At 33.5% G+C, this 24,230-nt stretch overlaps 1 protein-coding gene across 26 annotated transcripts in view; it reads right to left on the bottom strand.

Annotated features, from left to right (window-relative positions):
• The window catches only part of RIMS1 (regulating synaptic membrane exocytosis 1), a 512,610-nt gene that overhangs the window by 80,579 nt on the left and 407,801 nt on the right, over positions 1-24,230 (bottom strand). For 18 of the 26 annotated variants that reach the window (XM_055136871.1, XM_055136868.1, XM_055136870.1 and 15 more), the window contains 2 exons: positions 9,753-9,865; positions 3,143-3,309 (listed from right to left, as the gene is read on the bottom strand). The exons of the other annotated variants lie outside the window; for them this stretch is intronic. In XM_055136871.1, the coding sequence (XP_054992846.1) occupies positions 3,143-3,309; positions 9,753-9,865 (280 nt within the window). The remainder of the gene's footprint in view (positions 1-3,142; positions 3,310-9,752; positions 9,866-24,230) is intronic. 26 annotated transcript variants of the gene reach the window in all.

The raw sequence follows: 24,230 nt of genomic DNA, 5'->3' as shown, positions 1-24,230 counted from the left end.
TCCTAGAAAAAATGGATTAAGATATTTATTTATATTCTATTTAGTTCTTCCCCAGTCCTTAAGAACTTCATTAAATAAATAAGTCATAAGAAACAATGAAGCAAAGATGTCCTGTATTTTTTTCCCATAATGTAAGTATTGGTCTATAGGTATGATGAGTAGCAATGTATTAAACTGTGTATTTTTTTCACTGGATCCAATACACTTCTATGTATTTTCTTCAAATTCTCTTTATACAAAATCATAGTCAATGTTGAGTGGGTTGAAGTCCCCTGTTCTTTGTTTCTTCCTCAAACACCTCACAACTATTTTCTAAGTGTAGATTTTTTAGTAGTGAATCCATAAATTATTATTGCAACTGGTTGTTCATATCATTTTGATCAACCAGTTTCCAACTTATAGTTCAAGATTCAAGTTATTTGGCTGTATTGTAAACATAAATTATTTTAAGTTTTATGGCTTATAATTATTTAGTAAATTTTTTTGACTAAAAGTGAAAGGGTCATAATATTCTTTAATAAATTAAATGTGATTCAAAACACAATATTCTTTTAAGATGTGATGTAGGATAACATTGATTTGTCTTTTCTGCCTTGCCACAGGGAGTTTAGGTTTATTGGATTACAACACATCACAGTGCTCCTGAAGCACTCCCATTCCTCTGTGTTTATCTGTAACCTCTTTCTTTGTGCTCTACTTCCCCCAACTGGTCAATCACCTGTATCCCCTAATCAGACTCTGTTAACTTGTAAATATTGCTTTTTCTCTTCTCCCCATGTCCTTTGCATAGTTACTTCAAAGCAATGTCCTTTTTGCATGGACACAGGAAGACAGTTAATGCTATGCTTTTGTAAGTTGGGAAGTTAATTGATTTTGAATAATATTCACTCCTCGGCATCTGTTCTCTTGACTTAAGTCTCACCTGCACTTAGTTTCTAGCACTCCTAAGGCAGGGTCCCGATGTGGGACTGGATGGACCCAGGGCAAGCTGTGAGCTACCCTGGCACCGATATGGGTCAGGCCAAAGTGCCATAATTCTTAACTATATGTTAAGAGCATGGTCTGGGACAAATTCTATCATGATCCAAAAGGTAACACCTAGATTAGGACCCTGCTAGGGCTAGGTAATATTAATCTGGCCTGAGCACTGTAGTCTGAGATGCATAGTAAGGTACTGCCAAGAGAGCCACCCTACAAGCTTAATGTATCTCTTACTGCGTCCTCACAAAATGACTAATATTATCTATTTATTTATTTATTTATTTATTTATTTATTTATTTGCTTTTTAGGGTCATACGCGGCTATGCACTGGGGTTATTCCTGGCTCTGCACTCAGGAATTACGCCTGGTGGTGTTCAGTGGATCATATGGGGTGCTGAGAATCAAACCCCGGTTGGCTGCGTGCAAGGCAAATGCCCTACCCGGTGTGCTATTGCTCCAGCCCCCAGTGACTAATATTATTAAGGAGTAGAATTAAGATGAATGTTTAAAAGGACTAAGGACAGAAGAAACACACTCTAGAAGGTATTTCACCCTTTGAGCTGGATCTCCTGGCTGCAGGAGAGCAGGAAGGGCTTTCATATGTTGATTGTTGCTATAGGACTTGGTTGTGGGTGATACAGCCAAGGTATGGAAGGGGTGAAAGACTAGAGAGAGCAGGACGGTGAGTCGGAGCATGGAGAGACCAGCAAGGGGTACAGAAGAACAATTTAGGGGAAGAATGTAATAGAGGAGAAGAAGGTAGAGGAAAAGAATGTAGTAGGGGAGAAGAATGTAGAGGAGGAGAATGTAGGACCAGGATCCGGGGGAGAGGAATCAAGGAGAATCAGGACATCAGGGAGGATCAAGGGGAATCCAGGAAAAAGAAAAGAGATTCGGGGAATGAGAGTCAGAGGAGAATGGAGACAAGATTGGAATAGACTGCAGTTGATATCAACAGCCTGGCCCTCATTTCCTCCGTCTGCCCTTGGCATCGGCCATCCCGGGTGGGGAAGTGGCCCGAGACCACTGGATGCAGGAGGCAAGAGAGAGCCATGGGCTTTATATTCATTTTATGAATACACAATGTCTATATTTTACAGTCTATAGGACTTTTACTCTGATTCTAAGTGGGATATTATGGTTATGGGCATTGACTTTTTAAAATAATTTAATGTTGTTATAAATAGATGTTGAAATGAACAGACACAGATGTATCAGAATTTATTATATCATTATCACTAGAAATTGCTCACATTAACTATAAAAGCATGATGCTGTTAGTTAACAGTAAGATAATTCACCTTTATTTTCTTCTACAGATAATCAAGGTGCAGAGAAATCCAAGAAGAAAGAATTGTCTAATGTGTAATTTGTTATGTACCATCCACTGTGCTATAATAACATATTTCTATGGTACTAGAAGGTAATTGTTTCTATTTTGTACATTTATATTATGAGGCTCCTTGAAACCTCAAATTCTTTCACTATTTCTGGAAGTTAGTTAAATATAAAAAATGATTTTCCCATATTAAGTCTGTTTTACTTTAAGATGGCACTGGGGTTTCAGAGGTCTTATCATTTTCAGCTGAGTATTTGCCATGTAAGAACACAACATCATTTGTGACTGAAACACAAATTTCTTACAATGTACAAGATGTGAACTATGCTTATTATTTTACTATCACAGGGAAACAGATTGCTTCCTATTTTGGGTAAACAAAAATCAAATGGAATATAGTTCTGCTTATTTGTTTCTGTACATTTGTACCACAAACCCACTGGAAAGTAGTGAGAAAAGAAATGGCCTATATGGTCTCAAATATTTATACTATTTAACCCTTTACAGAAAGTTAAACCCTGAACTAAAGAATATACTGTAGATTTAATTATTTAAGAAGCAAACTTCTGCAAATGTGACTTTCAGCAATTTATAAAACTTTGACAACAGATAAAACTTATCATCATCGATTCTAGACAGTTACAGTCCATAGCACATATTACACATTACATAATAAACTATCAGGCCACTCCAGTCCCAATGACTTCAAATAAATGTTTCTGCTACTTGACCTATGTTACACTTTAGCAAAGATATTCAGGAAGTAAGAGACATTTTTATATCATAGATTTGCTTTAGATAAACAAGTATTGCCAACTCACCTCATTCTACCCCTGGGGCGCTCAGATTGCTCTGACATAAAGCTTGTGCTGCTGAGACGTGAGGCACTGCTGGTTCGGGAAATGGCGGACACATCACTGACATCACTATCTGATGATTTGGCAGAGACGTTATCACAGCTTCTGTACTGATCTTTATGTACATTATACTATAGATCAAAAACAACAAAGGGTGAGCTCCATCATTAGTTCTTAAACAAGACACATACATGATGAGGCTAATAAATGCTCAGCTTACACCAAATAAAAGTGTATTTGTAAAAAGAGGTGTGGGTTTAACATAATTCAATGTTAAAATAAGTAGTCTACAATGTAAAAAAAAAGTGACTACAAAGTAGTCTTCTAAATTCTTTGAATGGCAAGAACTTGTGAACAGTAAACTATAAATAAACATATTAAATGCTTTGGCAGAAATTCATTTAATTATTTTACATAATTTGAGTCAAGATGATTTTAGTTTAATCTAGTATATCAGTTTTTCCTTTCTTTTGTTTTCATTATTGCCTATTTGATTTATATTCTACTATGCCCACTGAATACACCTGTATGTACTTATTAATTCGTTTTAAGACTATTCAACTGTCTCAAAAAATCCTCTACATTAAGACGTCACAGTCTTAAAATTTCTGAAAATGTCTCCCATAAAGGAGCTGATACTGAAGATGAGTAGCTATGCCAAGGATAAGTAAAACAATGAAGGCAAAGACAACTAGTGACTTTAGTTTTCTTTCTATTATGTTTTAATAGGAATTTTAGAGTCAAACTACTATCCAATAAAACGATTTAAAAATGGCATTCTAATTTCAATACGCAGTTTTTTATATTTAAAAATATCTTTAAATGTGCCTTTGGTACTCATTACCTAAAAGTTTAGAACCATAAAGGTAAAAGATTGAAATGTACTAGTTTGGTAAAGCATAAAATCTATTCTTCTTTCTATTACACTCTTATTGCAACTGATACAATGCCTGGCATTGTATAATATATACTATTCATTTTACATGTATTTTAATCACACATAATAATGGTATGTAATTGTAAATAAAATATAAGCAGATATTGGGAGTTAAGATAACTTCCAATATGAAAGAAAATATAAGTGAAAAAAACAGATGACTAGCATCTGGGTACTTAAGGTTCTTACCAAGCAGTTAAGTTTTAGTTGCATTAAGGTGTGAAAACATTAAATGTCTGTCAAACCTACGAGAAAATTTATCTAGCTCTGACATTTCATGTTTCGATGAATCTAAGGTAATCCAAACACTATTCTAAAAATTTGAATAAACAACTATTTATTAAAACTTACTAATAAACTGATTGTAGAAGTAGGTCTGTATATATACAACAAACACACACAAAAAACAAACCCACATAATACTGTAACTTTTAAAAAAATCTAGAAAAGAGATTATGTCTTTGTTTAATAAAGTAGTTTAAACTTGAGGTATTTGAATGTTAATTTTAATTATTTGTTTCTCATGTGCATTTAACATTGAACAGGAAACTTCATATCATGAAAACAATTCCACATTTACAGAATACTTCTAAAATCAGGAAGATTTTAGAATTTTTCTAAAATTTGCGAGTCATAGCCAGCAGTGCTCTGAGCATACTACTGGTTCTGTGTGTAGGGATCACTTCTGGCAATACTCAGGGAGGCACAAACGGAGCCAGGGACCCAACTCAGGTTGGTCTCAAGCAAAGCAAGCACCTTACCTGATGGACCACCTCTCTGGCTGTGATATAAAATTATCTTTCCAAATAATTTTTCATAATCATGTGATGTTTTTGAAAATAATATGCTAAATTTTAACCAAAGGGATATTAATACATGTTAGTGTGGCCAGAACCAAGTTATTTATACAATCTTATAGATTAACTAATGTGAATATAACTTACAATGTTTTCAGATTCTGTTCTATTTCATAGCATAATCATGACTGACATGATTCATTTCACTGTAGCACTGTAGCACTGTAGCACTGTTGTCCCTTTGTTCATCAATTTGCTCGAGTGAGCACCAGTAACATCTCCAGTGTGAGACTTGTTGTTACTGACATACTGAATATGCCACGGGGAGCTTGCCAGGCTCTGCCGTGTGGCCAGGATACTCTCAGTGGCCTGCCGGGCTCTCGGAGAGGGATGAAGGAATCGAACCTGGGTTTGTCATGTGCAAGGCAAATGCCCTACTCACTGTGCTATCACTCCAGTTCAAACAAATAGTTTATAGATGTAGTTAAAGTTAATAAGCTTATATGTGAGTGTATAGGAAATGAATTCTCCAAATTAAAAAAATACTTCCTTTATATAAACAAGTCTGAACTTTTCAATATACATATTTTTGCTATTCTGGTATAGAGATAAATCAAGGAATATTAAAAATTTTCATTCCACAATTGTTTTTATATTTTTGGAGAAAAGAACAATCCATCATTCTGACATGATATTAGTTTTCTCCACATTGGCTAATTTTATATTCATATTTTACAATTACTTTTAAATTTTTTCAAAAGATATTCAAAACTTAAGTAATTATTGAAATTTCATCAAGCACTATTTGCTACATTCCTTTCAATAATTATGCATTTAAATGAAAATATATGGTTGTATTTAGCTGCTCTTTCTGGATAACAGGAAGATAAGTATATTAAAAGAAAATTCACTCTTGATCTATAAATCTTCCCCTTATCTCTAAAGCACATGACTCTGTAGAATGTCTGTGAAAGAAAATAGGATTATGGCACATTTGAAAAATGCCAGGAGAGTGTAAAATTTTAATTAAAAACAGGTTAGTGCATATTCTTTACTTAGAATAGATGCTAGAGTCATTCAATATTTTAAGGGAGATATCAAGTTTGAAACATTTTAGGAATTACACTATACTTGTTTGATAAAACTTGGCCCAATCAAAATTTAGTTTTCGTTGTGTATGATTAAAAATGGCTAACCAATTTATAACACTGCAGACATTCATCTAAGATGTATGGTTTTATCCAAGGTGCCAAATGTATGAAGATACAGAAACTGGGGTCAAAAGGAATTAAGTTCACAATTGAATACATATAACTGAAAATATTGATTTTTTCAATGATGTAAAGTTTTAGCAACAAAATATAAAATATTAGAGGTAAAAGGGCAAACAAAAAGGAAGACTTTCAAGTATGTTAGAGAGTTTTGAACTAACTAAAACGATTAGTGGAAATTGTCAATTTTTTTCCTTCTGATCTTTAAGATCATACGAACGTCAGAACTGTGGTGAAGATTTATCTTTTACTTTATGTACAAATAAAACACAAAACTTTTATAGTATATTTTTTCTACTTATGTTCAAAATAAGTTTTTTAAAGGCTGATACTTCAATTATTGTTCTAGTATCTATTTTATTTGAGTACTGTCGCACTGTTGCACTGTCCCCGTTTTTCATCGATTTGCTCGAGCAGGCACTAGTAACATCTCCATTGTGAGACTTGTTGTTAGTGTTTTTGGCATATCAAATACATCATGGGTAGCTTGCCAGACTTTGCTGTGCGGGCAAGATACTCTCGGTAGCTTGCCGAGCTCTCCAAGAGGGACGGAGGAATTGAAGCTGGGTTGGCCTCGTGCAAGACAAATGCCCCACCCACTGTGCTATCGCTCTAGTCCATTTTATTTGAGTAATAAAGTAAAATAAATTTATGCCATAAGAACATAATATACTTGAAAAAATGGGCTTTTAAATTAAAGACAATGAGAGTGAACAAGGAGATGATGTCTATGCAAAAGGGAAGGTAAAATATGATCACTGTCATTGTCATCCCATTGCTCATTGATTTGTCCGAGCGGGCACCAGTAACGTCTCTCATTGTGAGACTTATTGTTACTGTTTTTGGCATATTGAATACGCCGCAGGCAGCTTGCCAGGCTCTGTCGTGCAGACACAATACTCTCGGTAGCTTGCGGGGCTCTCCGAGAGGGACGGAGGAATTGAACACGGGTCGGCCACGTGAAAGGCGAACGCCCTACCACTGTGCTATCACTCCAGCCCTAAAAATATGATCAGTTGTATAAAATTAAAATTAGGACTTCTGAATCAAATGGTGTTAAATGGAATATTACGTACATTTCAGCATTAATTACACTGAGAAGCAAGAAGTAAAACAAAGTTAACTTAAATTTCAAACAGAAGTTCGAGTGTCTATGTCTGCACAAAAAGTCTTTACTAATTTTAGAAACCACTATCTTTTTTTTGAACCACAGTTTTTGTAGTTGTGGTAAATAAGACGTTGAGATATTTTCAAGTTTTAAGTTTTTAGGAGCCAGACTCTGGATTATCTTGACAAGACACATTTACTTTTTATTATCAATAAATATTAAAATAGTTAAGTCTTCTAAGAGACTTTATCATGTAGAACAATCCATAAATGATTCCAGTGCTTGTTCCAGATTCCAATTATTTAACTCTTTCTGGCATACTATATGGGTACATGGGTACTTACTACCAGTCTAGTAAGGTATAGTAAGGTATTTCAATTTTTTTGCCTTGCAAATTTTATTTCTTAAGTAGTTATTTGGGTTCATAGGAAGCTGGGAATCACAGTGGACTGAGGCATCATGTCAATTAGGAATTCTTGAAGCTTTATATACACATGACTCTGTGGTAGTCTTATGACAAAACCTCAGTTTGGAACTATATCTATTTTTTTTGTTATTATCTTAATATGCGAGAGTCTCTTGCCTGCATGCCTGGCTGTCTTCCCCAGGGACCCTTAGAGTGGGTGGGCTTTAGCTTTCCTCCCCGCCCCAAGCAGAGTTCCCGGCGGCCGAAGACCTCCGGAATCTAGCCACAGCCATGCTCAAGGCCCCTCTCGGACAAGCCTCACACATGAAGGTACCCGCAGAGGAACCCAGGTGTGTGTAATCCCATCAACAGCAAAACATCCAGAGACTTAAAAGCAAGCTCCCAGGAGTGTGCGGCCACCTACTTCTCCTTCTGGGAGAAACTAGCAAGCTACTGTGAGTTTTCTGCCCCCATGGGATAGCCTCGAAAGCTTCCCATGGTGTATCCATATGCCAAAGCCAGTAAGAAGCTGGATCTCATTCCCCTGACCCTGTAAGAGCCTCCAATGCGGCATAGTTGGGAATGCTGAATAGAGAGAGGCTTCTAAAATTTCAGGGATAGGACGAACGGAGAGGTTACTGAGACCGCTGGAGAAATTCGACGATCAATGGGATTTCGTGATCTTAATATGCATATGACAATGCAATGAACATCTACATTTACTTAAAAAATAATTAGGTGGGGACAAAGAGACAGCTCTATGGGTTGAATGTGAGCTTTTCACGCAGATGGCCTAGGTTTGATTCCCATGAGTAGACCAATGAACACCGCTGGGGGTAATCCCAGGACACATATTCAGAGGTAGTCGCCACGCCCTGACAGGTGTGGTTAGCCCCAACAAAAACTCAAGACAGCAGGCTTTCATAGGTCTATATTTTAAGCTAAAAATGCTAATGTAATTTGTATTTAAATTTCAGTTTCTAAAAGGTCATTACTTCCAGATGGTATTCTTCAGATTATCACAAGGTAATCCTGTAATGGTTGCTGTTACTTTTGTAACACTCTAATTAAAGATCTTTAAATATATATTAGGCTCTCACTGTATCACTGTATCATTTTCATCCCATTGTTCATCGATTTGCTCAAGCGGGCACCAGTAATGTCTCCATTTGCCCTAGCCCTGATACTTTAGCAGCCTCTTTTTACTCTTCCTTCCCAATGGTGTTGTGTTGGAGGCTCTTTCAGGGTCAGAGGAATGAGACCCACCATTACTAGTGTTTTTGCCATATCGAATATGCCACGGGGAGCTTGCCAGGTTCTGCTGTGCAGGCAGAATACTATTGATAGCTTGTTGGGTTCTCCGAGAGGGAGAACTAGACAAACTAGAACTACGCAAACTAGAAGCAATACTCTGATTTCTCTTCACATCATATACTAAGCTATATGTTTAAAAATACCTCTGAAACCTCAAATCCATGCATATTTTAATAAAAATTATGAGAAATTGCTTGTTTATAAACTTCTTAGTATCACTTTCAAAATAATAATGAAATAAAAATTAAATATAAGCATCTGAAATTATATAGATTTTAGTTTTTAAAATTTTTGGAGTCAATTTCTCCTCTGGCTGAAGACATACCAATAAGAAATCTTACATTGCTAACATTGCGTTTTGTCGACAAATTTCAATCGTTACTATCTGCCTAAAACAATTTAAGATGATAAATCTGCATCTTATTTTAAATTCTACACTAAAAGATATGCATTAAAATTATACATATTTTTGTTATTGTGAATTTTACAAGCATTAATATCAAGTATATACATTTGCTTTTCAGACAAAAAATTAGAACCAAGCTTATGAATGTTGCTTTGATAATGTATCTTTTGAAAGCATTAAGATGTAAGTCTTTTCTTTAAATATATGTTTCTGCATATACGGTACAAGCCTATCATTTGATACCTTCTCTCACATACTTTTTCGTTTTGCCAATCCTACCTGGTACATGCACTGTATATTAACTAGGTAATTACTAATCGTATTACTAGTTTTACCTTGGAATATTGCTCGTGATCAAGTTCTTGACTAGAACCAGACCCTGCTGTCTGCTTAAACCGATGCACTTTCATTTTCATTTGTCTTGTTCGCTCCTCCACTACTAAGCTTGCTGCAAAAACACATAATGGAAGTCTATTAAAACAGATGAAGCATCTCCTGGGAACTGAATGGTTTAAAATTTCAGGGTTTTTGATATGACTTAAATGAATTTTAGAAATAATTAAAAATCAAATAAAATGCATAAAATACAATGCTAGTAGCTACTAATCTAAAGATGAATATGACTTAAATCACACAGAATGGAGAGCACAAATGTTAGTAAGGCAAGATAAGTACACAAGTTCTTCATTTGATATAAAATATTTTTAATCCTATTCACATGTGATTATGTAAAATGTAATATAATTGTGAAAATGTTTTCTAGTCAACTGGTTGCTGCATGTACATATATAAACAAATATGCATTCTGAACACCACACATATATGCACATGCTTACATGCATGCATACACCCACTTGACATCCTCAGCTTAACAGTCACCTAAAAACTATTTTCAATGATTGCCATCTGATTTTCTATGGTATTTCTTATTAAATCATCATTAAAGTTATAGGCAGTTTTCCAAGAATATTTGTCATTTTTTTAGAAGGAACTTAGTAAAATGTTAGTTTTCAATTTCTGATGATTATGTCTGTCAGAATATATGAACTTCACAACTTTCAAAAATGTGATATTAAAACCTGTCTATAATTGCAAGGAAATTGATTTTATTTAAGCCTTTATTAATCTCTTAAGTAAGCACAACTGTTTAGATGAGAAATAGTAAGTTAGACGCATTCATAAGTTTCAAGATCCTGCCTTAAATTGTGCACTTTTACAAATGAAGAAGAAAAATGAGCTAAGGTTACAGTTGGAGCTGGGTTAACTATTCAAAATTTGCTGTTTGCACTACATACAGTTTAAGTTTATTTTTTAAAACTTAACTTTTGCCAATCTCCCAGACTATTCAATCTCTGCACCAAAGACTATTTTATTTTGAATCTGTGTGCATACACATGCATAAAAAACACTGTGTAATCAATAGTCAGGAGTACTGTTAAGAGGTTCTAATAATTTAAATAATAACAAAAATATCAAAATTTCTGATTTATTTATAGCTTATTTCATCTCTGACAAATAATTTATAAAGACATTTGCTGACAAAATTTTCCATTGCAATGATTTAGACATGGCCTATAATTTTGATAGAAGATGCTGGCATTCCTTTAAAAACTAAGCCAATATCTAGATTTTGCTGTGTGTCCAAGTACAGAATAATATTTCAAAAGATTAATACATAGTTTGAAATTTTAAAACATTTTGTAGCTATATTTGTTTAAATGTACATTTGAAGTTAAAAGTTTTAATCATACTTTTAAAATCAAGTTATAGCTCTATCCCCATTTATATTCCACAAATTAGGCAATCTTAATTTCTAGTATAATAGTTATATGAATTAAGCGATGGCACATATGTGATTTGAAAATGTTGGCTTCTGAGACAGTAAATGAGACCATTATTATGATTAAAGGATGGCTTAACAAAATTTCGAGAAACAACTCAGAAATTATTTGACAACATATGAAGTCATGATGAGTACTATAAACTGAAAGCCACTTGAGAGAGATTAAGAATTGAGAAAAAGTTCTTGAAAAATGTAAGTCACATTTATATAAAGTCATATTCAGTGTATGAAAATGCACAACTATCTGTTCTCTGCCTTCTGCCTAGGGTGAGGTACCCTATGATTGCTCATTTGTCTTTTCTTTTTGCTTTTGGGTTATTACCCGGCAATGCTCAGGGATTACTCCTGGCTCTATGCTTAAGAATTACTCCTGGCAGTGCTCGGGGAACCATATGGGCTGCTGGGAATCGAACCTGGGTTGGCTGTGTGCAAGGCAAATGCCCTACCCACTGTGCTATTGCTCCAGCCCCAGATTACTCATTTGTTTTGAGGTGTGAGTAGTCAAGTGAACTGTTGTCAGTTGCACTCTATTATTAAAGCTTAAATTACCACAAACTTTTCTAGTAATAAAAACAAATTCAAATGTTAACTATTATCGACAAATGATATCAATTTTATTCCTAAGAAAAAGCTTCTGACATAAATTAATCTATAGGTTTGTAACCTTCACTTTCATTATCATGTTTTTTTAAAAATGGAGGCTTAGTGGTCCTGGAGCCACTTGCATCAATGTTCAGCTAGCCACGCTAAATAGTTCAATGCACAGGTTTGAGGATGCTTGGGTACTCCTTGGGTCCTGTGGTGCTAGGGGCCATCTGGGCTACCCTGGTGGTGTTTGGGACGTCCAATACTACAGTTATTAATACTCAAGGGGACATGTGGTACCAGGGAGGGGGTACTTATTGGGTGCCAGGATTAGCAATCTTGGGTCAGCCATGTTCAAGATAAGAGCCCTTCCCACTGTACTATCACTCTGGCCCCTACTATCATATAATTTTTAAGGAGATAATATACTTAGCCTCTGAGAAATTATTTTATAGTGGTACTGGCCTAAACCATCTGAATTAATTTTGGTGATATGTTTTGCTAGAACAACACCTCATCTCCCTGGCTAAGAGTTATTAAGCTTATGATAGGCCTAAATGTAAATGTTCATTCTACAATATAAAACTATAAAGCATTAGAAGACATCTAATATCTAAAGTGAATCTTCAAATGGCTTTAAATGATTTCACTTTCACCTTCAAGAACTTAACATACCACCTTTACTCGAAAAGTGAAAGTTAAAATCATTTAATCTGTCGAAGATAGAAAATCTCCAAATTAATATTACACAGAATCATAAGTAGATCCTCTTGATTCACCATCAAATATGTAGCTTCTTTGCTCTCTCCATTGCTTGCAATCAGATTCCAATAACGTTGGAAAATGCAAATAGATTTTCATTTAATTATGCATATCAATAGCTCAGAAAATGACACATAATTCACTTTTAAAGTATTATTTTCTGCCATGTACAGTACTGCATATTCTGAAATAACTGTTTCTATAAAGTCATACTTCAGTAAAATAATTTTTCATACATATCAGTGAAAACCCTGTAGTGTAAATGTGGAAATTAACTTTTCCACTAAATTTACTTATTCTGCATTTTATTTTTGACTGCATATTATGGAGTAATATGTAACTATTTCTGGATTATTGGTGTATTAATCTACATAGAAGATACATTTTTGAACTTAGTTTATCACAAATCTGAGCAAGAAGAATTGGATCTATTAATGTTCATGATTTATACACAAAATAGTTAGGATGATTAAATGTGAAGTTTGTAATATGATCTGTTTAATAGGTTACTATCAGTAAAATACCCTAGTCCAGAGAGTTTCCTACTTTAAAAATTTCTTACCTTAAAAAAAATCATTACTGATAAGTGATAATGTAGATTTGATGTTATTTTAACAATTGTAATGCAAAAGGTGAAATAAAAACAGGAAGAACTTTTTCAATTTATCCCATCCAATCTAACATCAACTTTATTTTATGAATATTCTGACTGTACACAGAATTGTAAACTAACCAAATAATTAAAATGTATTGCGATTTCTTTATAAAAAGATTTAAAAAATTAAGGAATTCTGGGTTTTAAAAAAATTTCCAAAACTGACACATCATACTTAAATAATCTATCCCATTTAGTATAATAGTTTTAATTGCAAGTTATTTTTAATTAGCCTTCTAATTAAAATATAAATTTCATTTAATTCCATCACAAAAGAATGTATTCAATACTTTAGTTATGAATAAAATAGTGACAGTAGTATAAAAATTTATTTTCCCTGTCACAAAGACCTAACAAACAATGAAATATTATTAAAAAGGTAGGCTTTGGAGTTGGAATTCTCACTATACTTTCTATGAGCTGAATAATGTCTTTTTAAGCAAAAGGTATTAATCGCTTACAGACATTTATTGAATGTAATCTACTTAGATCAACTTTATTTACATTATCATTTTTTCTTTTTTTTTTTTGCCTTTTGGGTCACGCCTAGTGATGCACGGGGGTTATTCCTGGTTCATGCACTCAGGAATTACTCCTGGCGGTGCTCAGGGGACCTTATGGAATGCTGGGAATTAAACCTGGGTCGGCCTCGTGCAAGGCAAACGCCCTACCCGCTGTGCTATCACTCCAGCCTCACATTATCATTTTTTGTCTCAATTTTTTCAGACAAATCTACTTTCGTCAAATATCAACTAAAGAACACAATTATAAGTTTAAACTAAAATTAATTTGGGGTATTAAATTAAAATAAAGATATGAAATATTTTGTCTTTTAAGTTAATTAAGAATGTTATAATGAATTTCTTTCATTATAGATGAAAGGTAAGAAAAACAAATAAGTCTTTAGTGTAGTACTATTTTCTAAGGGAAAGCATTAGATAAAAATTAAAGCTAACTACTTTCTTTTCAAATAACTTATTTTTCTATGAAATTTTAATCTAGTATGAAGAATGATTTTTGATGACTATATGAGGCTGAAGTAATCTGTAATTACTGTGTGCATCTATACATGTTTCTAGACCACTGTTGTAAGTTTATTAAGAAGGTCTTAATTAAAGAAAAATCTTAAGTATTTTTCTAAAACTATCTACCTTAACTCAAAACTGAAATATTACCTACATTAAATTTTCTAAGTATTAATATTCATGAAATAACAATTAGATATAAATAAGTTTATTCTGATATCAGATTCTAGATACAGTTCATATTTTTCTATATGCATCTAGAAATTAGCATGAATTTGAGATTTAATACAATATGCATACAATATGCAGCTATAGCTAATAACGCCCTCATACTACTGGTGAGTATGTAATAGGAAAACATTTTTAACAATAGTTTAGTATTTTATTTTTTAATAGATAACAGTAAGGTGTTAAAGCTGATATGCAGTAACAACTGAACAGAACAATTAAGCATCTCCAGTTAATGTGTTATCATTGTTTATAAGTAGAAAAATTAATGCCTCTCCATTGTTGTTAAGTAATACAAAGAGAGTTAAGTGATAAGTGGAATCCCAGCCTTCCATGTCTCAGAAAGACTAATGATAAATGACACACATTTCAATAATAAAATGTATAAAAAATATATGAGTTAAAAACTCAACTGACAGTATTCAGAACAATCACTACTGCTCTAAAGAATTTTATTTAAAAAAAATAATAGTCTTTGAAACCTTAAATACCAAAATGTATGCTATGAAATGTAACAAAAGATAATGAAAGATGAAAAAAGTAGTTAATTATTCCTGAAAATACTAAAAACTGTATCCTGAAAGCAAAGATATTCTGACTAGTCTCTATTAAGTCTTTCTAGATTTTAGATGAATACAGATTGTCAAGATGGAGAAATACTCTGTATAAACTTGGAAATAATGTGGTCAAATGGTAAGAGCCCAGACTGGGGATGAGTGGGCATAGAATATAGTCTTTGTATTATAGGCACGTATCAATAATCTGTGGTGCCATTATTAATTTCTGATATACATATGTCTATAATGGAGCTTTTATTTGTGAAGAGATTGGTTATAATCAGTCTTAGCTGTTGTGGTTTATGGGTCTATATTATCTTAAGAGAAAATTGGTAAAATTTCTCATTTTCCAAAAAAAAGGGGGAAAACTACAATAACTTAAATTTCTGCTTGGTGTCTAGTTTCTGGAATACATAAATTTCCCATTTTACCAAAATGACAAATGTGAAGGGGGTAAATTTAACAGCTGTATTTCACATTTCTACAAACCAGACTAATTTTTTTCCAATTAAAGGAAGTGTACTCCTTAAACATTTGGAGTCATTTAAGTGTAATTAGAAATCTGACATACTATAGAATATCTATCAAAGTGCCACACATATATAGCATATAAATACTTAAATATTTTAATACTTAAAATACTGATTTTAAGCAAATGTTCTTATTCTGGGTCATTTTTCCCCCCTAGAACAAAATGCTTTGCAACATGCAATGGTAGAAGACTTTGGAACTGTTTTCCTTTGCCATTGTATGATTTTGCATATCTAAAACAAAGCAGGGAATTCTAATTCCAAACATCATTTTCAATGTAAAAAACTGCCAAGTTTTAAAGCAAAAATGAAAATACTAGTCAGAAACTTGACAGAAAAGATAGGCTCTTGCCATTTTCCTTTGCCCTTCCTTGGTTATTTTAAGATCAAACACAGCACTACTTAGGGATCGTTCCTAATTCTACACACAGGTTAAGACAAATGTCCTTTTTTTAAAAAAATTGAATCACAATGAGATATAGTTACAAAGCTGTTCATGATTGGGTTTCAGTCATACAATGCAGAGAAATTGTATTATTTATTTATTCCTTTTTGGGTCACACCCAGCAATGCACAGGGATTACCTCTTGGCTTTGCACTCAGGAATTACTCCTAGAGGTGCTCAGGGACCATATGGGATGCTGAAAATCGAACCTGGTCGGCCGCGTGTAAGGCAAACACCCTACCTGCTGTGCTACTGCTCCAGCCCCTGAGAACTGTCTTTATTATGAGACATTTCTTTGAATTCTGTCTTTATAAAGAACATGCTATCCATGTAATGTTTCTCTGGTGGAATCACAATATCAGATTCAAAAGGGCCATGCTTTTCATGGCAAGTGATCACTAAGTGTTTATCTGGAATTTTTATATTCATAAATTTTATATAGATATATAAAATTTCTATATTTGATATTTATATAAATTTTTATATAACATTTTCTAATTATACCCACTATAACAGAATAAAGTTGAAAGGTTTGATGTCGCATAATAGATAAATTTGATGTCAACTTTTGACTGCTTTAATCCTTTAAAAAAACTGTATTTAAGTTTTGCAATTATTTAAAAATTATGTCAATATTTAGCAGGCATACAGTTTGAATGGATTTAAATCTGTTCTCCTTTACCCCCGCATTGTCCCTCAGATCACAGGAAGAGGAGATAATGACCTTGCTTCAATGGTGACTTGCCAGTCAAAACTTGGCTGACTTTTTAAGTAAACTGAGGTTTTAAAATCCCAAAGCATTTATAAATATTGTCAGTAATTACATGTGAATTGGCATAATAAGAAATTAGGGTCACTGCACTGTTGTACTTGGTTTCTTTCACTCTCTCTTGCACCAGTTTTTTGAATAGTCATTCGTAAATATTTATAAGCAAATCCCTGGAAGATTAATAAATTTTAACTTTTCAAAAAAAAAAAGTATTTTGGCAAGAGTTTCATCCACACCCAGAAGTACTCAGGGCTTACTCCTGACTGCACTCTAGGATCATTCCTGGCAGGCTCGGTGGACCATATACGGTGCCGGGGAAGCCAGCCTTGCTGTAAGGCTAGATACTTATGCACAGTACTATCTCTACAGTTCTGGACTTTCCAAATCTTAACAGTCACTAATAGGAAATCATTTGCCTGGCCTACTATTCATTTACTAGATAATAATAAAGTGCGACCAAAATTAAAATGTTAATACTGACTGAAAGTACATAAATGGTTATCTTACCAAAAGTCACTACATAATTTGCTCCTGTAAGTTTCCTAACCTTAGACACTAAAATGTATACAGGTAGCAGCTATTTAGTAACTAATAGTAAATGGTAAAAATGCAATACTTTACTGGATGCTTTATATGAATTTTACATAATTAATGTTTATAGTTCCATAAATATATTTTTACACAATTCAGCATTTAAACCAGTTGCCAACATTTTAAAAGAAAAAAGTGCAGGTAATTAATTTGAATATGTGCTTTAAAATATAATTAACTGGACCTTAAATATAAATGTACTTAACTTGAGTATAATTAACCAGTCCTTAAAGAGTCCCTCTGACCTGGTCAATTATTGAAACAGGAACACAAAATTAAATGCTATTTGCTCCTTGTTGTGAGTCAGGTCATTTAATCACTTGAAATTGCTGCCTTTCATTCTCCATATGTATAAATTTCACATTTTAATATAAAATAAACTTATTTGTCAGAAAAGATACTATGATATGTTTTATTATGGTTCAAAATTGCTTCCCAACCCCCAACAGTTAATGCACTTAAGACAATACTACCTAAAGGCAAATAAATTTTAAATTTATTATGATAATAACATTATTCTCACCTTGAAGTCATTTAATTTCTGGTTCTTTTTTGATCTTCTTATATCATTATTTCGATGCCCCCAAACTACATTCATGGGCTCTTTAAAACTGTCCAAGAAATGTAGCAGAGAGGGAAAAGATGTCTTACTTTTAGAATGAATCGTTTAAATTATGCCTATAAAGCAGACTGAAGCCTAAAATGATCTGGTCTCTCAACTTTCAGTATGAAAAATAATGGTGAAAGGCAGATGATGTGGGATTAATACTTATGATTTCTTGGTTAACTTTCATTTTGGAGGATGTTTTGACTGCCTTTCTTTGTTCAAGTTGCACAGTAACTCAAAGGAAAGCCCAAGTATTACAATGTTTTTACTGAGTGTGGAGAACACCAAGTCACGAGGAGGAGGTGGCTCCCTGTCTGGCCTCTCTCTAAGATCCTGGGACTGGACATAGCAATAAGGGACAGCTGAAGAGACAAGAGCCATGGAGACAAAACCTTGTTCTGTCTCACAGCAAGTTTCCTTCTTTGGTGCTTGTTTTTGAATCTACCATAGTCATTTCACATAATCTCTTTGACTTTCTCTGTATGAAACAGGGGTAATAAAACTTTCACTTCAGTTATGCAGATTTTGCTACCATGATGACATGGTAACTGCTTAGACAATAGGTACTCTATAAATTTTGCTTGAGAGTTTTAAAACGGTCAAGAACAAGGACTTTGGAATGTAACTAGTGTCCGAGACTGTCCTAGTTTTAACACTGCAAATTTTAAATCATGGGGAAACTCCTGCTCCCTGAAAAATGGAGATGAATGGTTATCCTATAAATCCTACAATTCATCAAAAATGCACTTACTGGGCACCCTGGTAGGTATGACATAGTGTAGTCCTAATCTATCTAGAAATAACTTAATTCTTGGATATAATCAAACCCTGCCCCCTAAAAAAAAGCAGGGGAGAACTATTAATAGCAGTGGGGAATTGTTTGTTGGCTTGCATTTGGTCTTTTAGTAGTCTTCAGTGGCTACTTCTGCCTTGGTGTTTGGGTGTGCTTCAGGCAGTTCTCAGTGGAGCCACGTGATGCTGGAGATCAAACCCGGCTTCGTACATGCAGAGCATGGGCGCCAGTCAGGTTAGCTGTCTTTTCTGGCTTCAGCAGGGATTTTATGTGAATCTTAAGTTTTCCATTGTGGGATAGTATGAATCTGATTTTTATATAAATGAATTCCTTGAACTTGCTTTCTTGGATTTTCAAACTTTTTTTTTTCTTTTTGAGTCACACCCAGTGATGCTCAGGGGTTACTCCTGGCTCTGCACTCAGGAATTACTCCTGGCAATGCTTAGGGGACAATATGGGATGTCGGGGATCAAACCCAGGTTGGCCATGTGCAAGGCAAATGCCCTATCTTCTGTACTATCGCTCTGCCCACACCCCCCGATTTTCGAACTTTTTATAGTTAATATATGCTACCATAAATTCCAGAGGAGAGGTAGAACAATGGCAGGTACATTTGAGAACATGCCTTTGGTTGATTTCAGCCTTATGGTCCATTCTGTGAAGCATATTCAAATCCTGTGCCCAAGGGAGACTGTCAGAATGATAACACCTCTAAGGCCAATACAATCACTGTCACTGTCATCCTGTTGCTCATCAATTTGCTCCAGTGGGCACCAGTAACGTCTCCATTGTGAGACTTATTCTTACTATTTTTGGCATATTGAATACGCCACGGGTAGCTTGCCAGCTCTCTGAGAGGGGCGGAGGAATTGAACCCGGGTTGGCCATGTGCAAGGCAAACGTCCTACCTGCTGTGCTATTGCTCAAGCCCAAAGCCAAAACAATGGCCTTGTAAAAACTAATCACCTGACACAGTTAACAATAACACTGTAAATGTCTAGACTTCATATATTGACTTTTTGTTTTGGTTTGATTAGTTAAATATAATTTAGATAGTAATAAAATACTTAACAGGGTTCCAAACAAGGATTAATACTTTCCTTTGGAAAATAAACTGGGTTATTATTAATTTCCAATAAAAATTTCGAATTATAAAAATTGCCTGGAAAAATGCAAGTAAAATCTTCCAAATCTAAGTACAAATGTGTCAATCCTTCTTTATTTTTATGTTGTGTTGTTTGTTTGGTTGTTTGTACAATCCACAGGGCTCAGGGTTCACTCCTGGCTCTGCACTCAGGGATCATAGGAGTACTAAGGATTGAACCGCATCTGGCTGCAATGCAGGCATGTGCCCTATTCGCTGAACCTGTCACTCTGGCCCTGGGTGTATTGACTATTCTTATACTTGTGAACATGAAGTTGTGCTTCTGGTAATAGAATTAAAAAATCAGAATGATCAAAACCTAGGTCCAATGACATCTTGATGTCACTTGATTTTTATTAATATGCATAATTAATGCTGAATATTGTGTATTCTGTGTCAGAATTTTTGTATTATGCAACAGAATAAAATACATTTTATACATTAAAAAACAAGTCTCACAATGGAGACGTTACTGGTGCTTGCTCACAAATCGATAAACAATTGGACAACAGTGTGACGGTGCTACAGTGCTACATTAAATGTCAAGTAAAGTAATTGAATATCATCTCCAAAGTTCATTTTGAAAAATGAGATACATAACACATATCTCAATACAGTAGTATGCTTGAAATTTGTGCCTGGTCAGATGAAAGATACTAAAGTACAATGAAAGGAATACAGAAGCAATAGCTCTGTGGTCTACTGCTCATTAGCAGTGTAGTCAAAGTTCTTAATCACTCTGTATTTAAGTTTCACTATTCATAAAATAAGTGCCACTGCCAGGAATAACTTATAACAAAAGATATCAGTTTAACTGTATGTGTAACTCATGTTCATATACTGAATAAATGTATTTTTACTAGACTGTATAGTGATATGCAATTTTAAAGTTATTATTAACAATACCACTTCATCAGATGGAAAACTCTATTTTCAAATATTCAAGTATCAGGTCACTGGTAATCCTGAATAAGAAATTGTGTAGATTGCATGTGAGAGTGGGAAGAGACCTGAAACTACGAAAAACCTCACAGATGAAGACTAAATAGCAATTGTAATTCAAAAGCCAGTAAGGCTGAATGTCAGCAATGTGCCAACACAGCAGGCTAAACAAGTTCTCATCTATGTACCTCAGGAAGACAGACTTAATGTATTCTATTGCAATGTTGAGACCAAGTAGAATAACAGGTACCCACTACCTTCAAGATACATAATTGCAGTGGGGCCAAATATGCCATAAGGCTACTGCTTTTCTAAGAGAAAATTCTATGGATTTTCAACCCCTTTCCAGGAATGCTACTACAAACAATAAGTAAGCATTCATCCCTTTATATATTAAAGCAAGGGGATGCAAACAAATAAACACATATTAAAGCAACTTATTTTCCAAGGGGAACTGTTTCTTACTATCAGTGTGGATAAATTTTGAAGCTAAGATACTCTTAATTTTAAAGCTACTCTTTCCTATTTCATTTGAGTTTCTTACAACATTAAAAAAATGTGATCAAATGGTCTAAAACATTTAAGAGGGAAAATATATTTGTAAAATATTTTTGGTTATTTCAATAAAACACATTTATTTAACTCATAACAAAAGAAATGAATATTTAATGGTTAAAAAGTTCCATTAATATTTACCTTTTTTGGAAGAGTTATATTTTTCTTGTTCTTCAATGAATTAAATGCACATAATGATGGAAACAAAAGAAAGAAATCAGCAAATTTATAGTTAGACATGGAAACGTGAATCAACACAATGGCATGAATAATAAAAATGCATAACATAATGTGACATGATAGATTGCAATGACAGACCATGAGAAAAATCTCAAATATGGCACTAAAACTAACAAAGAAAGAATGATTTGAACAATCTCTGATTCAAATAAAAACAAAAACTAGGAAATTATTATTTGTTGGCATTTGAAAGAATATTTTTATAGTATTTTTTCTTTCCCTTTTAAGAACTGCATAATATTTCAGCACCAATTTATTAAAGCATTTTAATTTTAGTCCACTGTTGATTTTTGTTATAAAATATTCAAAAGTATTTTTAACATTTCAAACTAAACTTTCTATCATTTGCTTCATATTATTTAAAAGGTCATATCTCACATAATAAACAAAAAATAATTCAATTTGTTATTAAAAAGCAGACATTTTCTTTTCATCATGGAAACTATGCTGTAATTTTTTTTCACATAAAAAAATAAAGTCTAACTTAAGGAACCCTTCGTCCTTCTCAAATCAACTATATTAAAATATCTCAAAGAAAATGTACTCTTCGTAGACATTTTTAAAAGGTTTTTACTGTTCTCCATGTGAGTAAACTATTTACTGACAAATAATGGCCAGACTGGACATTTCAAAAGGGTGTTATCAGAGTTTTAGGTTGCAAGTATAATAGTTTCATAAATAAAACACAAAAATATTTTTTATGAATGCTCTAAGTATTTCTTTTTTAAAAGATCATTTTGGGGAGGGCTGGAGAGATAGTACAGTGGTAAGGTGCTAGCCGTGCATGTGACTGATCCTGTTTCTATCCCCAGCACCGTATGTTATCCCAAGCAACTTCAGGAATAATTCCCGAGTGTAAAGTCAGGTGAAAGTCCTGAGCACCGCCAGATGTGGCCCCAAACAAAACAAAACAAGGCAAACAAACAGAAAAGGATATTTCTTGAACACAGATGTCAGTTAGATTGGTTTCTGAAAAATATACATTTTGTTGTTGTTGTTTTGCTCTACTCCTGGATCTGTACTCCGGAATTACTCATGGTGTGGAACTACTATGGGAACCGTAAGGGGTGCTAGGGATTGAATCTGGGCCAGTCAGATGCAAATATCCAATGATCTGTGCTTCTTCTTTGGACCCAAAGTATACATTTTTATACAACCAATCATTTTGCTTTAGATCTTAATTTATTTAATGACACACTATGTTAGAAGATAACCAGAGAAATTTTTTGAAAAACTTTGCTGTAAGTTATGCCCTACTATTTAAGTTACTCAAATTTTGATGGTATGCTTTCAGTTAATTTACGTCAAAATCCATATTAAAGCCCTTTCTCTCAGTATAACAAGATCCCATGTAGTAAATAGCCTAGCACTCTAAAACCTTATACTATATTTTAAAATATTTCTGCAAAAATTAAACATGTTTACAAGTTAAAATTTCCTTTCAAGTGGTATGTTTTAAAAGGACACATATTATCTTATTTCAATAAAACATAATAATAAATTATCAGAATCGATAAATTGAGATAACTTTATTATCCTGCCATGTTTTCTAAAATAATAACACAGGTAACATCTAGACAATATGTCTAGATAATATTAATTATGTACTGCAATTTGTATTACTATCCAGAATTTAAAATCATGTGCAATATTTTTCTACAAATCAAGTGGTTATCAACTTAGTTGTTTTTTAAAAATAAAACTATCTTTGTTAAAAATAAAAAACCTGGAAGACATGTCACGTGGAGGCTTACAATTTTAAATCAATTTCAGCATTAATCTTCTCAGAAGATAGAACTGAAGTTTAACAAATGATACCAAGAAGAAAAAAACCAACATAATTCTATAATCCTAAGAACAACAATGAAACTATATTAATTTAATATAATAGAATATGTCGAGCTCATGAATCAAATTAGAAGGTTAGTTTTTAAAACACATTTTAGGACACACACAGATAAATGTCTGTACAGCTTGAAATAGTTCCAAAATAAGATGATGGTGCACATTGTCATCACTTTTACTGAAATTCCAAAGCACTTGTTAACATCATAAAGACATGTTTATATCTATACTTATATAAAAGTACTTAGATATGTTTTTGTCATAATTTAAGAAGTTTTCTGTATAAGACTCAAAAATTTCAGAAACTGCAAATACAAGAGGCATTTATTAGTATATTTGTAATATTAAATATCAATATATCCATCAATTCCATCCTCAGTCATTCCTTTCTTCCCACCTCAATTCAATCCTATGATATTTCTGAAAGACAACTGTGAATATGAATATCATAAGTAGAAATGTTTGTATTGACAAGAGCATGAGTTTTTTTAAAAAAACAAAATCTAGCATACAATCCAATTGATTTTGTAGAATAAATTCTTCTATAGTAACAGCATAACTAAAATATCACTATATTTAAAATATGCAGTGCCCTTATATACTTTGAACCTGTTGAGCATTTAAGCAACCAGAGGAAATGCAAAGAATTTCAGGAAATTATAACTTTTAAGATTTCAATATTTAGCAAAATATGGCC

Source organism: Sorex araneus, chromosome 4, assembly GCF_027595985.1.
Source record: "Sorex araneus isolate mSorAra2 chromosome 4, mSorAra2.pri, whole genome shotgun sequence".
Taxonomy (NCBI): Eukaryota; Metazoa; Chordata; class Mammalia; order Eulipotyphla; family Soricidae; genus Sorex; species Sorex araneus.
The sequence above is the reverse complement of the archived record's forward strand: the minus strand, read 5'-3'. Positions and strand labels throughout refer to the sequence as shown.